The sequence below is a fragment of the Apteryx rowi genome, unplaced genomic scaffold, assembly GCF_003343035.1.
Source record: "Apteryx rowi isolate R43461 unplaced genomic scaffold, aptRow1 scaffold_1188, whole genome shotgun sequence".
In the NCBI taxonomy this organism is placed as follows: Eukaryota; Metazoa; Chordata; class Aves; order Apterygiformes; family Apterygidae; genus Apteryx; species Apteryx rowi.
Genome location: NW_020447406.1, coordinates 84,770 through 98,858, shown reverse-complemented (window position 1 = coordinate 98,858; position 14,089 = coordinate 84,770). Strand labels below are relative to the sequence as shown.

At 38.5% G+C, this 14,089-nt stretch overlaps 1 protein-coding gene across 1 annotated transcript in view; it reads right to left on the bottom strand.

Annotated features, from left to right (window-relative positions):
• LOC112974878 (mucin-2-like) overlaps nucleotides 1–10,814 on the bottom strand; it is a gene marked incomplete at its 3' end in the record, with an annotated part of 35,348 nt that extends 24,534 nt beyond the window's left edge. The window contains exons 1-11 of the mRNA XM_026084284.1: nucleotides 10,745–10,814; nucleotides 8,928–9,192; nucleotides 6,344–6,458; nucleotides 5,629–5,719; nucleotides 5,116–5,225; nucleotides 4,458–4,674; nucleotides 3,877–4,002; nucleotides 2,993–3,110; nucleotides 2,536–2,674; nucleotides 1,765–1,875; nucleotides 569–638 (exon numbers count right to left, since the gene is read on the bottom strand). Coding sequence (XP_025940069.1) covers nucleotides 569–638; nucleotides 1,765–1,875; nucleotides 2,536–2,674; nucleotides 2,993–3,110; nucleotides 3,877–4,002; nucleotides 4,458–4,674; nucleotides 5,116–5,225; nucleotides 5,629–5,719; nucleotides 6,344–6,458; nucleotides 8,928–9,192; nucleotides 10,745–10,814 — 1,432 coding nt within the window. The remainder of the gene's footprint in view (nucleotides 1–568; nucleotides 639–1,764; nucleotides 1,876–2,535; nucleotides 2,675–2,992; nucleotides 3,111–3,876; nucleotides 4,003–4,457; nucleotides 4,675–5,115; nucleotides 5,226–5,628; nucleotides 5,720–6,343; nucleotides 6,459–8,927; nucleotides 9,193–10,744) is intronic.
• Between the last annotated feature and the right edge of the window lie 3,275 nt (nucleotides 10,815–14,089).

The window sequence follows — 14,089 nt, the reverse complement described above, 5'->3', positions numbered from 1 at the left end:
TGCTACATAGCATACCCTTCTTTCCTGCCCTGGTTGTCCAGATCAAGGTCTCGGCCAGAAAATACTGCAGTTACTTTCTCGTCTCTGCTGCCAGGCTTCCTTCCCACAGGACAAAAGGCATGGGGAAGAGGAGGGGTGGGGCGGACATGCCTGAGCCTCACCATGACCAAGGGCCAGGATATTCGCACAGCGTGTACCCAGATTTGGAAACTGCTAAAAAGCCCCACTTTGTAAGTAGACTAAGTTATCTGTTTAAATTTAGGTCATGATAACTCCTCCTTCCCAAGCTACATGCCAAAGTATACTCAAGATGTATGAAGAAAGTGAACGGTCATCTTTTTCAATCAACCAGTCTGGCCATGAAATTCTCAGTGAAGACTAACCAAAATCACATTCCTTCCCAAGCTGTTTAGATTACATTCCAGTTAATTCTTGTTCCAACACCTGAAAAAAATTTCAGGCTTCTCATGTGTCTTTCACTTTTGGCTCTGAAAAGATAAATTGTTTTATCACGCCTACATTAGAAGTTGGCTGTGTTACATGTGACACATAAGGCTGTGTCCTTTACCTGACACATGAGGCACATTCACCGTCATCTCATTCAGTAACACGCTGCCATCTGATCTGAAAACCACCACCTGTGTGAAAGCAAATGGAAAAAAATGAGGCTCCAGGTATTGAAAGGGAGCAAAAATAATAAAAAATTAACCTTATAAGAGGGGAGAGAGAGACAACCAGCACTGTTTTGCACAGTTAGGCTGTGACTAGAATATAGTCTAAGAAAGGGAAAATCTCTGAAAACTGAACATGACAACTGACTTGTGGGATACAAGTAAAATTTGGTCTTGCTAGTGAGTGTTTCATTTACTCCTGCCTAAAACAATCTAGAGCAGTAACACAGTGCAGAGCCCATTTATACTGAGCACCTTGGTTTTGGCAAGTAGAAGAAAACATTTGGCCTTCAGGATCAATAGTAAGTTCTTATTCCCTAAAAAAGCATGTGCCATGGCTTCACCGTAATGGATTATTATGATTCTGACATGATAAGGAAGCAATTTGTTAAACTTCCTCACAAAATGCTAGTATGTACATACAGGAACATAAAATGATGGTTCCCCCCCCCCCCTTTTTTTTTATTCTAATTATGCTGGCAAAGCCATGGAAGACCAGGAACAGAGGAGGAAAATTATGTATGCATACATATCTACATACAATTATGTATAAATACGGTATAAGTATTCCTGTATCAATCAGAATACTGAAGAAAATCAGAAAGACTTGACAGAAATACAAATCAGGCATGCATGCAAAAATGATGAAGATTTCCCAACACTTTAATTTTGATTATTAGTGAATGAAATTCAACTAGTTAAGAAGGTTGGGTTGTATCAATGTTCAGAAGCTTGGATGTCTTCTGAAAGACACTTAATTAGATCTGCAAAATTATATCTGAATAAAATAAAATACTGTGAGAGGAGGAAGAATGGTACTCTTATTTCCAGCCAACCTGGAATACAATGAGAATAATCACACAATGCCGAGAAGGTAAGGGGAAAAACGTTAACTTATCTGAATTTGTTTCAAATAAGCATTTGTTCAGCTTAGGCCTATTTTAAGTTTTTGAGGCAGAAGCTTCAGTTGTTTTATAGTCATTCTGAACTGCCTCATCTATCCACAGTAAGAACTCCAAAAGATTCTTATTGCTCCCCAGTAAGGGAAATTTGCTACTCTTCAACACACCAGCAGAACTCACACAACACTTACATTTTTTCTGTGGTCTGTTAGCAACACAACAGTCTTCAAGCAGGTCTGCCAGTCTGTGAAGCCACAGGGAGTCAGTTCTGCCAGTAGGACATAAGAGTCACTAGCGGTACCCTACAGTCACAGGAAAATGGATATCCATTAGTCCAATCAAACATCTCACTCACAAGATGATTTCCAAAACAAAGAGGAGACTGAAATCATCAGTTACAATAACAAGTAGTTTCATTCCATTTCAGCACTGTCCCCAGAAGCTGAACTCTCTTTCAAAAAAATTCAACAGTATGGTTTCTAGATCAACATCTTTGTCATTCTCTGTAAGAACAGGCACCAGGTATTTTAGGGAGAGATGGATGAAATAGCTGCTTAGCTCCTTTCCCTAGATGACTTTGCCACTGAGATACAGAACTAGCTATTACAGAACTTCCTGAAAGCTCCTAATCCTGAGAACTGCCATTTTTGCAGTCTACCTATCCAGCCAGTGCTCCCCTGATTCCTCATACATGAAGGACTCCACCGGATGGTGACAGCATACCTAGTCTGCTAGGTGATTAAGTTAGCCTCCCACTGCACTAAGCGACCACAGTCCCCCATTAATCACTGCACTGTGCATGGGGGTATTACAGCCCATCCTCGATTTTCCAGTGTGGCTTTTAACATTTCTGCTTCCCTCTTCTCAAAATTGGAATGAAACAGCAATTCGCAGCTACTACACATCAGTGCACAGACACCTGCATTTACTCTATAACAGAAAGGCTCTTCAGTACACAGTACCTTGGCCAACACATAGTAACAGTCTCCATGGAAGGTGTATTTCTTCCCATCAAAGGTGGTAATATGAGAACCTCCTTCCACTGAACATGCGCCTGGACAGGGTAAATCCTTGCATGTCCATCTACCTGAATCACAGGTGCTGTAAGCAGACAAATAACCCAAAAATATATGTAAATATTATAGGAGCTAAGAGCACTGAAAGCATCTGCATGCTGAGCAAACAGCAAGATATCCCTGGGTGTTTTGAAACTGTATCTTTGACCATTTACTTAAGATTTTCTTCCTCTGTATGCTGTAGAAACAAGGAAAGCTTTCAGAGAATAGATTGTATAGCCATGCAACATAAATTTAAGTTCAGATTTTTTTCAGGAAGTCTTCTACAGCTAGATAGAAGATTGAAAAGGATAGACCCATACACAATCATTCAAAGAAAGGTATATAAAACCATGATCCTTACCATTCTTCACATTCACTGGTGATGCTTTGTCCAGGTGAATATCCCTTTCCATGGAGCTTGCAGTAGCACTGGCTAACAGGTACACAGCCTTTCTCAGTGATATCATCATATACAGTTCCTGCAAAGCACAACAGTTAACTATTATAGCTCATTCTGAAACAAAAGCAATTTCTAGAGTGGAAAAACTCTCAAGGGTAGGCATGCTCTTGACACATGAAACACAGGCTAAGGTTATCAAAACTGTGAAGACAACTTGATAAATTTATACTTTTTTAACATAAGACATGTGGAAAACTCTTCTATCCAGCTTTGAAAATCTAAATCTATCCATTCACATAACTATACACAAACAAAAAGCTCCACAGAAGTATACAATAACAATCTTAGAATTTTATATGGTTAGTTATAGTCCTTCTGGAGCATGCTGTAGACTGTAATTGTCACATTATTTTTTCTAAGGTTGACTGTAAGTCTGAGAATTTCACTCTCTGGGTAAATGATGTCCATTGTATCAGAATTATTCAAGCTAAAAGCATGATTTTCTGCTTATTAGCAAAGATCCATTTGTTCAGAGCTAAAAGTAGATTTATGACCAAATACATAGGACCTAGTCCATGTGTCAGTAAGATTTAACTGCAAAATTATAAATTAATTCATCAATGATTACCTCTTTTTTTTTTTTTTAACATGCAAGAATTATATTCTCCCAGGGGCAAATTAATGAGTAGCCATATTAATTTTTAAGATATAATTTGACAACATTTAATATTTTGGTTATGAACCCCTTTGCCACAGCTATTGGTTTTGTTCTTGTTTTGCTTTCTGGTTTAAAGGCAAGTATACAGGCATTTATTTCCAGACACAGGAGCAAGAAATACACTTACCTTCAGGGCAGAAACAACCATCCATGTAGTGCTCTTCACAAAGGCTGCTGATCTCCAAGTGTGAACAAGTATTGATGCAGGGTGAGCTGCTTTCTCTATAGATCATGTTACCAGGACAGGTCTTGGCTAAAAGAATGAGAAAGGCATCATCAGTTATTTGAGTATAAAGTCTATTATTCCTCAGAAACCAAAGATCCTATCTCCCACTCCCCTCAAATCAATGGTGTCCCAAGTTAGATTCCATTTGGCCAAGCATGTGTGTTTGTTGCTGAACTGTTCCCCCCCCCTTTATATTTTCTTCTTTTGGTCTTGAATAGACCAAATGATCTCAGTCATCCGCAGCATCAGGCCTTGTAGCTTTTGAACTGGAACAGAATTTCTACTTGCTGAAAAACGTTTCTTCATGATAAAGGCAATAGAAGAAGAAAACAGGAAGAACACAGTATGCAGCTTTTTGCACTACTGGTATACAGTTTATAATATATGCATACAGGTTTGTAAAGGAGGAATGATTTTAAATGTTTCACAGTGCTTCATCCATGAAATACTTGTTGCTTTGTAAAATTTATATAGCTGCTTACGGCAAAAGTGCTGTGTCCTCCATTCACCCGGCCGGCCACCTGCATGCGAACACTGGCGAGAATACTCAGAGATGGTGCTGCAGAGGCAGAAGGAGTCCTCATTTCCATTACAGGCACACTTGTCCTGCATGCAGGCTTGGACATACATCTCCACATTGAGGCGTGAATGACAATCAGCAAACGCAGAGGAAGTTAGCAACTTCTCACACTCATCACGCTAAGGAGGAAAAGTAAAGATTATATTTACCTTTAAGAGATTCATACACACTTGAACTTCTAGACAGGTCCTTTCCTATCATAAAAACTGTTGGCTCCTAAAGAGCAACAATTATTGAAGAAAGGAAGAAGGAACCATATAGTAGGTTCTCTCTCGAAAAACATGAATCGGAAATAATTTACATACAACCTCAGAACTTCCTCTGTTCCTCATCTTTTTTAAAAGGTCAGAGCACTATTTATTGCTTTTAGTGATGGACTGTAAGCTTCCACATAGATTTCTTTTTCTAAAATTAAGTATTAGTCATTGATATTAGCTGGAGACATAATGTCTGCCATGGAAGGGACGAAGCCTTCCCAGCTCCTCACACACTAACTCCCTATAGCACAAGAATGTCTCCACATACCCATGAAAGTGAAGTTCACCAGTAGGATTACTCACATGCTCGTTACAGCTTGGAAGAGCCTGAGTTTCATCAGGATCCTCACAGTTGGCATTGGGTTTGTTGATCCTCTGTAAATTCCCATATGTAATTGAGTTGTAGCTTGCGACTGTGAGAAGAAATTACAAAGAGGCCTTGCTAAGCCTAAAAAATTGACAACAAGGAACATCTGATTCCTTACACTCTACTGATTAAGGGAAACAGTTGCTATGATATCAATTGTATCTGCCGGACATGGATCTCTGTTCCAGTTATGTCTATTTTAAGCATGTTTAAAAATTTAAACTGATATTGTACTAAGAAAGGAAGGCTCTGCCTGTGGAGGAGAGAACAAAATGATTCACCTGCAATAAAATACTGTTACAATGGGAATGCAGAACTGGAACATAATGCTTACTTTGGGGCAATTACAGAAATACCTGATATGGAATTTGCTCTCCTGTGATGCTCCTATGCACAATGCTTATGAATCTATCTTCTGTGATAACTATCAGTGTAGTAGTATGACTCACCTTCACTAATAAACTCATTGTAGATTGGAATGCCATTGTAATCCCCACAAAGACCACATGTATGGTTATTGAATTTGCTGTCCAGCTCCACCTAGTTAATTGAAAGAAAAAGGAAAAATGGAAAGGAATTACTTGGAGCATGAAGACCATTCCAAAGCAAGTATGTTTACCTGAAAGGAAAGCTGCTAGATGACAGAAGTGATGGTCAACCCAAAACCCTTTCAGAAGTAGCTCCTGTATTGTAAATTAGGTGTAGCATAGCTGATAAACACACAAGTCAGATGCAAAAAATAACACAGAAAATAAAAAGGGGCTAAAGCTCCTCTAATTCGATAATCACTGTAATCACCATATTGATAAAGAGGAAAAATAAAGCATTCTTAAAATTACAGGACTCTTCTTTTTTCGCTACCAAGATAAAATTTAAGTCTTGCTATGAATCAGGAAAGCTGACTATGAAACAACTTTAAAAGATAAATGAAGGAAAATGCAGATCAGATTGTGGAGGAGTTACAGGTGTTACTGAAAGTAGTAAGATCATCTGAATGCCATACCACTACTCTATCACACCACAGAGAAAGGAACTTTACCTTTTGAAAACAAGGTACCATGAGTGCCAGCTGGAAGAGTCAGTCTAACACTCTAGCTCTGTTCAGTCCATGAGAGTCTGTTAAACCCAGGGAATACTAATAAAGAAGACTTGGATCATACATACCATCAGTGCATCCTCTTGATTCCATATCAGAATCAGGCCTAATTTGGCATAAACCTTGGTGTAAATGTCATTGTTCTCAATGAACATACCAGAGCTGTAGTAGGGTGTCTTGACACTAGGAAGAAAATCACAGGCTTTGTATTAGTACAGGAACATAAGGGGTGACATGAATGTCTCTTACAGGAGAAATATTCTAACGAATAGGGAAACCATCCTTTGCCTTTTTATATTCCCCTAGCTCATCCTAGTTGCACAGGATGCCTCGTTATGGGGCATAAAATCCTCTCTCTCTAGCACTTGACGTGATGCATCATTGCCTTTAAAAGGCAAAGTAATTTCAGAGGCAAATGTTCCCTGAAGGGACGGGTTCTTTAGAGGAAAAAGGCAAAATGACAGATGCCTTTAAATTAATCAAAGCAAAATCCAGCATCATTGTGGGATTAACACAGGATATTTGAATGCTCGCTAATCATTTACTTTCACCAAAGAAATAACAATCTGACTGGAAGCTTTCCCTTACCAAAAATCTGAAAACCATTTCAGAGACAATGAATGTTCTTTTGAAAGGATCTTCCTCTGCAAGAGAGAGTTCTAAAAGCACAGGCAGGTATGGGGACTGCCAAAAAAAGTGGAAGAACAACTTGGAGAGAATGGAGCATGTTGAGGAATTTAGTCATTTACTGGTAGGACCAAGCTTATTAATGGTGACAGCAAAGCACGTTAATATGATGAAAGGTATTTTGCAGAAGGCTGAGCATAGATGTTCTTGTCTGATATGGAACTAACTCACTGGATATCTCTCCTGTTCTTGTATGTCTATCTTACAGTACACTATATAACGCTACACTACATATTACTGAATTTCATTCAGTAATAGATGGACTGTGGCAAGCAGCAGCATCCTACAAAATTTAAAGAACTAGATGCCTGTTCAAACAGAAGCAGTGTACACTGGAATCCAGTCAAAACACCAGTTCTTTTTCTACACATTTGTCAGAATAATTGTTATCGCTCAGGATACATGTATGTCTGTGCACATATTCTCACAATTAATCTCTTGGCTGGGAAAATTTTATCTCCTAATTTCCTGCCACTGGGATTTTTCCAACTATTTTCCTTAGGCATTTTTAATATGACCAAATGACTTACGCATCAAAATACTAGGAACTCAGAAGCCACCATTTCTACTTTTGGCTGCATTGTTCACCCTCTAGTTATAAAACACTGGGCAGCTTTTCACCTTTCAGCTATCACAGAATGAAACACAAGGGTATACACTTAAGCACCAAATCTGCCAGGACATTTAATTAATCAGTGGATTGGGTACCAAAAGGCAAACTCATACATTTATCTGTTCTACGGGTTTCACCTCAGTGGTGTGAAATAGTATTTTATATGACAATGGATCACGTGCCAGTTAAAGAGCAGTACGGGAAATTAAATTCTACAAAAACTAAATCCTCCATGCAGCAAAAACCAGTTCTACGAGCCTTCTATTCAGAAGGGTTCTATTGTTTTATGAATAATACCTAGGAGAAAAACAGGTTTGCTTCAAGAAAAAACAATTTTTAAAGGATCTCTAAACATGTTTTTTATGGAGCTCTTTTAAGACCTGAATACAGGGTGAAGGACTTTTTCAGCTGGGGGAAAAGAATGCATTTTCCATGACTTCACGCCATTTTGTTATGCATTCTGGTATGATCCTTGGAAAACTGAATGTAATTTTCTATCTTGAATAGGTTTCTATTGCAGTGGATTCCCCATTTAAGATCAAAAGTTGACTTCTGGACAAAATCCAGTCCGGCAATGAAAATAAAAAGGGTATTTTTTTAATAAGGCTAAGATGTACTAATATTTGGTCCAGCTTCTTCCATCTTCATCCTACAGAGCTATGTGTTAACCTGTGAGTTGCTTCACTTGTTTCAGTGTGCATATTTGTAGGATTAACAGGAGTAATTGTGGCAGACTTAGTGCCTTACGTCACCATATTACAGGAGGAAAAAAAGATTACAGCTCTCTGTGAAGAAGTACATATTGCCACAGACTAATTAGTTTAGCACCCCCCCCCCTTTTAACCTGCATTATATGTGTTATAACCTCATGAAGAATGGCCACTAAACTTTACAGAATTATTTATGAAGAACAGAAAATAACACCTCTCTCCTGCCAGGAAAATAAACAAAAAGACTCTTCATTTGTGAGGACCTGCTAGGCCAGACCTTCTGCTAAGGTAAGCTCAAGGTGGTACAGTAAAACAAATGAAGCTATGTCATTTCACCTCAGTGAAAGATCTGGCTCATGAGTTGCATTTTATTTACTGTACAGCCAGAAAAAGAATGATTCACATAAATCTCTTCCCTGACTTGCTTTTAAATCATCCCTTATGCCAGTGTACAAATCAAGATTGATACTAAAGCCTTTCCCCAAAGCAGTTTTTATGTTGGATTTTGAAGTGTTCTTTTAGCTTATGGAAATGCTTGCAGCAGCTATCTTAATGATATACAGACAGCAGTGTAAGGAATCAATCCTGCTTTTATCTTCACAGCACATTTCTCTGAAGCACTATTATATTATAAGAACTTACATCTGCCCATCTACCACAGCCAGTTTTGATGTGAGGTACACTGTGAAGTCCTTGATTGTTATCAGAATGTACTGGATCACAGGATGGTTATTGCTGTTCAGAGCACGCTGAATTTGGACAGAGAACTCCTTGTAAGACTCTCGGCAGTCAGAAGCAAAATTATATTCGCAAAGGCCAGGAAATTGATAGACGTCTCCATCAAAAGTTTTGAAATGGTTGTTCCCCCAAGTGCTGCAGACATAGTGGCCATGGCTTCTTGCCCTACCTGTTAAATGATGAAAAAGAAAGAGGCATGAAAAAAGGGAAATGAACAAGCTAGAGTCCACTGAGGCTAAGCAGTATTACCCAACAAGACAGCATAATGCTTCCATAATGTTCAGCCACGGAGCACAAGTGAGTTTACAGGAAAAGAATGTTAGAATATACAGTAGAAACCACTTTTAATTATGTGCGCAGTGATTCCACAAATCTCCAGCCTAGTCAAATACCTGCCTGTTAAACAAAAGAGATGTCAATCTCTGTAATGGAAAAGATGACATTAATAAACACTGCTGGGACCTAGGTATTTCTTGTAGTGTTCACCGAGGTGAAAGAACTTGCCTGCATTAAGTGGGGAAACTTAACCCTCTGACTGCTAACAAGCTGGTGCATCAATACAGTGGTGGTTGCTTTGCCAAATGCATGAATTCATGCTGAATCACAGTAAGAGTTTTAGTAAATAATTTTGTATTTATCATTTCTAAGAGTTATTCCCTTCCCTGATCCAACATGCGCTAAAAAAGAAACAGAGTTGGGAAGCACAACAGGAGTTCTTAAAAAATTCCTTCTTTTCCTAACAGAAACAATTCCTATTACAACAGACCTCTGCAGGAAAATCAGGGCAGAAAATAATGACATTGGGAGCAAAACAAAAAAGCAATAGCAAAACATGAAGTTGATGATCTCAAGTTCATTCCCTTCCCAATGACTGTACCAAATACTAACACAAATTAACACAGTATCAAGTTAGGTCTCAAGATGTTATAGATTAGGGATGAGCATAAAAGCTGAACATACTTGGGAAGCCTGCCAAGGTACCAAGAGTACCCATGCCACTTATCTTTCCAAGATTATCTAGAAGTGTTTAATTTGAGAAATCAGAACTACCAAGGGAACCTCTAAGTCATTATTCTTTGATGTTATCAACCACACTAGGTGCATCCAACCAAAGCTTGTACTATTAGATACTTCTCTCCCCAAAAGGAAGACTACACAGACATTCTCCCAGAGCTCACAGCTGGGATCCCAAACGCAAAATTTTGCTTTCCTCCCATTGCTAAATTCAAGACATGGGAGATCAAAACTAGTATCTCAAAACTGCAGAAAATGCATCACCAACTGCTCTATAAATACAATCTTGAATATGAGAGGTTTTATGTTGTTCCAGAGTAACAAAACATACAACTATCCTTTTTCTTCATTGCTACAACAAAGAACTTGCCAAACTGACATAGTTTTCTTTCTGCCAAGCAGTTACTATACCTAGGAAAGTCTAAACATATGGAAAGAAACCTAACACTGAAAATAATAGTTTCCAAGTACATCAAACTAGAGATTAATGCAATAGATTTAGGCACTAACCTCTCCAAAGATAGCAGTATCTACCTACTTTGGCTCACCCACATAGCCCTAGTATTCGAATGTTAAAAAATTCAAGACATCTTAAAACTCCAGTGCATTATTTAAATGTGTTGCCTCCTTCTACCTTTATTGTGGTATTTTATTCTCTCCCCCTTTTCAAGGAGGCAATCTGCCACCATTTTGTTTTTAGAGCTTACCTTTTTTTATTTCGCTCGCATAGGAAAGTGCCAGCCAGAGCATAAAAAGGCTGGCAACCCTTAGCCCCATGGTGGCTAAGGTGGGTGAACTGGGAACACCTCTGCGAACTTTTCTTTATATAATACCCACTGGTGCAATTGATTCCATCACAGGGGAGGAGATACCAAGGGAGGAGGAAAGAGGACGCGTAAGAAAATTAGGTGTGATATTTACAAAAGATAAGAAGTAAACAGATAGGTATTTTTCACTGTAAATGAAGGAATTTGGCATACAGGAAATGGTATAGTATTGATTCAGTAATCATGCAATTTTTTATTGCTCTTCTGTATTTCTTTGTCCTACAGGATGCTACTTCTTTAAATCCTTCAGATGGTCACGCCAAGTTCAACCTTCAGTAACTCCTACAACAAACAGTGAATTCTGCAGTGGCTGAACAAGAAAATACCTTGAATGAAGTTCAGAATGGGACACTCCCAGACAATTGCCTTAAAGCCGAGAGTTTTTTTCATTTTTCACTATCACTTAGAACTACTTCTGTAAAGATTAAACGATGCTCATGAAGCTCCTGGTAGACAAAAATAATCCTTACAAATAATGATATGCCATGGATGGAAAAATTATTTTATAGGCAATTGTTGGATTCCACTGATTCATAAAGCTCTAGGGTGCATTTAAACCAAGATACAGCCCATATAGCATATCATTCCCTAAAAGTAACTGAGATGGGATGGCATGATAACTTCAAGGAATTCACATCACAAGAGGTGGTCTATCAAACATTGTCACTGTGCAACAGAAAGCCCATTAAAAAAAGTTTTACGGGCTCTCAAAACATTTTAAGCTTTAAGAAAAACAAAAGGGAAAAATGGGAAAACACTACTGTCCACACAGAATAACAACTCAGATTTGTTTTCAGACAGAATCCCCCTGAACAACTCATTCTTGCTTACCTTTCGCATGAATGATAATGTTACAGTCTCCTGTCTGACGTCAGATCCTACAGAAAGCCAAATGCTCAGCTTCGCCCAATGCAGAGAAACATGAAGAGGGTCCTCATGAGAGCTGCAAAAACAGAAACCAGCTCAGAATGCTGCTTCAGAAAGAAAATGATTTCCACGTGCACTGTATTTTGCTCCGCAGAATTCCTCCAAAGTGTTTTTGTAACTCTCTTCAGAAGACAAAACATAGGTCCTTTTAGAGAAAATATACTTATTTCAGGAGATCTTTTAACACAATTGCTTCATAGCACTAACTGAGTTTACTTCTTACAGATACCAGGCCAGGTTCTTTATTTTCTCATCAAAAGTTTCTCATTGCAGTGTCTAGAAATCTCTAATCCTCTTAATTCTTCCGAGTTTTCCTTATTCCTGTTGCTCAAATTACAAGTTAAGTAGAACCTTCACATTTTGTAAAACACCAAGGAAATTCTTCACTTAGTCCCTCTGGCTGCTCTGGTCAACCAGAAGTACCCCTTTGTAGTAAAAGCATGTTTTTCAGTTGTTTTCTTTTATTCGCTGTTTTTACTTGTACTGTAGGCACAAGTACAGCCTACCGTCATTCCTAACATCTTTCTGTTCTCCCTGAACACATCTCAAAAGGTGTTAGACTTTCTGCCTTTCCTATTTAAGGATGCAGATTTGTAGTTCTCCCACCCATACATAGGACAGCATTCACTCAACTGCCCTGACTGAATTTAAGCACTTGCCCTTCTCTCCTTTTGTAGTCTTTCACTAGAATATAGAATTAATATTCCTTCTTGGAAAATAAAAATAAATATAGTAGTAATTAGCTGGAACACAGCAACTGAAGAAAAAAAAAAGATATTAAACTGTCTGTAGAGACCCTTCCCTGATAGTTACTTTAGCAGGTCTAATTCTCATGACACTTCAGAGACATCTCATGTCTTGGAATTTTCCTTCTTTTATACCATCAAAACTCTTATTTCAGGCATGTTTCCTAAAATACTTCTGAGCTTCCTGAAGGCCTTTATTCTGAGCTTTTCTGTTCCTGTGTTTTTTCAGACAGATTCCTCCTGCCTGGGACCACTATGGTCCCAGAAAAAAAATCTCCATGACTTAGCTTGTATCTTAGCCATGATTTAGTCAATAATATTTGGAAATTGTAACAGGAACTCCTAGTACACAGCAGACCTGATCCTTTTTAGATTAAACTGGATGCTCATATTTATAAACTGGAAACTTGCCTATCTGCTCTTCAGTGTTTGCCACAGAACTTCTAGATCTGGAATGAGCCACTTCCTTGCCTCATTTGCTGGAACTGTGAAAGGTAATGATGAGTCACCTAGAGATATGCTATCTCTCAATCCAACATGCAGGTGTTTTCTTCCTAGGTATGGTAAGAAATACACCTTTCTTTGGGTGACATGGATAAGTCTAAGAGCTCCTCTTAACCAAGCACTACTAGATTTTACTGATTGATTTTCTCTGCTCCAGCTCTGGACTGCCTGGACAGGGAACATGACCCCATCTTGGGCTATATATATATAGGACAGGACTATTTCCCTTCTCAAGTCTGTTTTTCCTCACAGAGAACTATACCTTCTCATCGCCTCTCCTTCTGACAGAGAGCTGTGGGTCCCTGTAACACCCAACCTGGAGAATACGGGAAGGCAACATGTCTTTGAGGATCGTGACATGACGACTCTCCTCGCATTTGTACTCAAGCCAATATGTGTGTGATGATCTGAGGAGAAATGAGTGCAGCTTCTTATCTTCACAATTCTTAAGTGTATTTGTACCTTTGCTAGCATTAGAAAGTATCCTAAACTTTTCCATCCCCGTTTCCTTATTGGCATGAAAGTAATGCTCCTGTCTACCAGCTGCTTTATTTGCCTTTCGGAAATTATCAGTATGTGAGGTATGCAATTATAGTCTATTTTCTTTCGTGCTCAGCTACCTTAAAGCTTATTGGCCTACGCATTTTAATCCAGAAGTTATTTGACTTTTAATGCACAGAAAACTCTGCAGCCACATGTACACATAAATTTATTTACTATAAATTGTTTGACAACTTAATCCATTTTGGGAAAAAAATAACTCTGCTTTAGCACAATGCAAGTGGCATCACCAGAACAGATGATGAGAAAGGTGTTTTCAAATCTAGTTCCCAGTGCTGAGATTTTTTACAAAGTTCCTGGAGTCCATGAATAGAATTACAAGCTCCCATAGTCTTCCACTACATACCTGAACTATGAGCCTGTAGACCAGCATTTTACAGGCAATGCTACAAGTCAGGGTTAAAAAAAAGTCAACTGCATGGCAAGAGTGTTTATTACAGCAACAGATGCAGAAGGACAGAGAAAAAAATGTAGAAGTGTGTTTTGA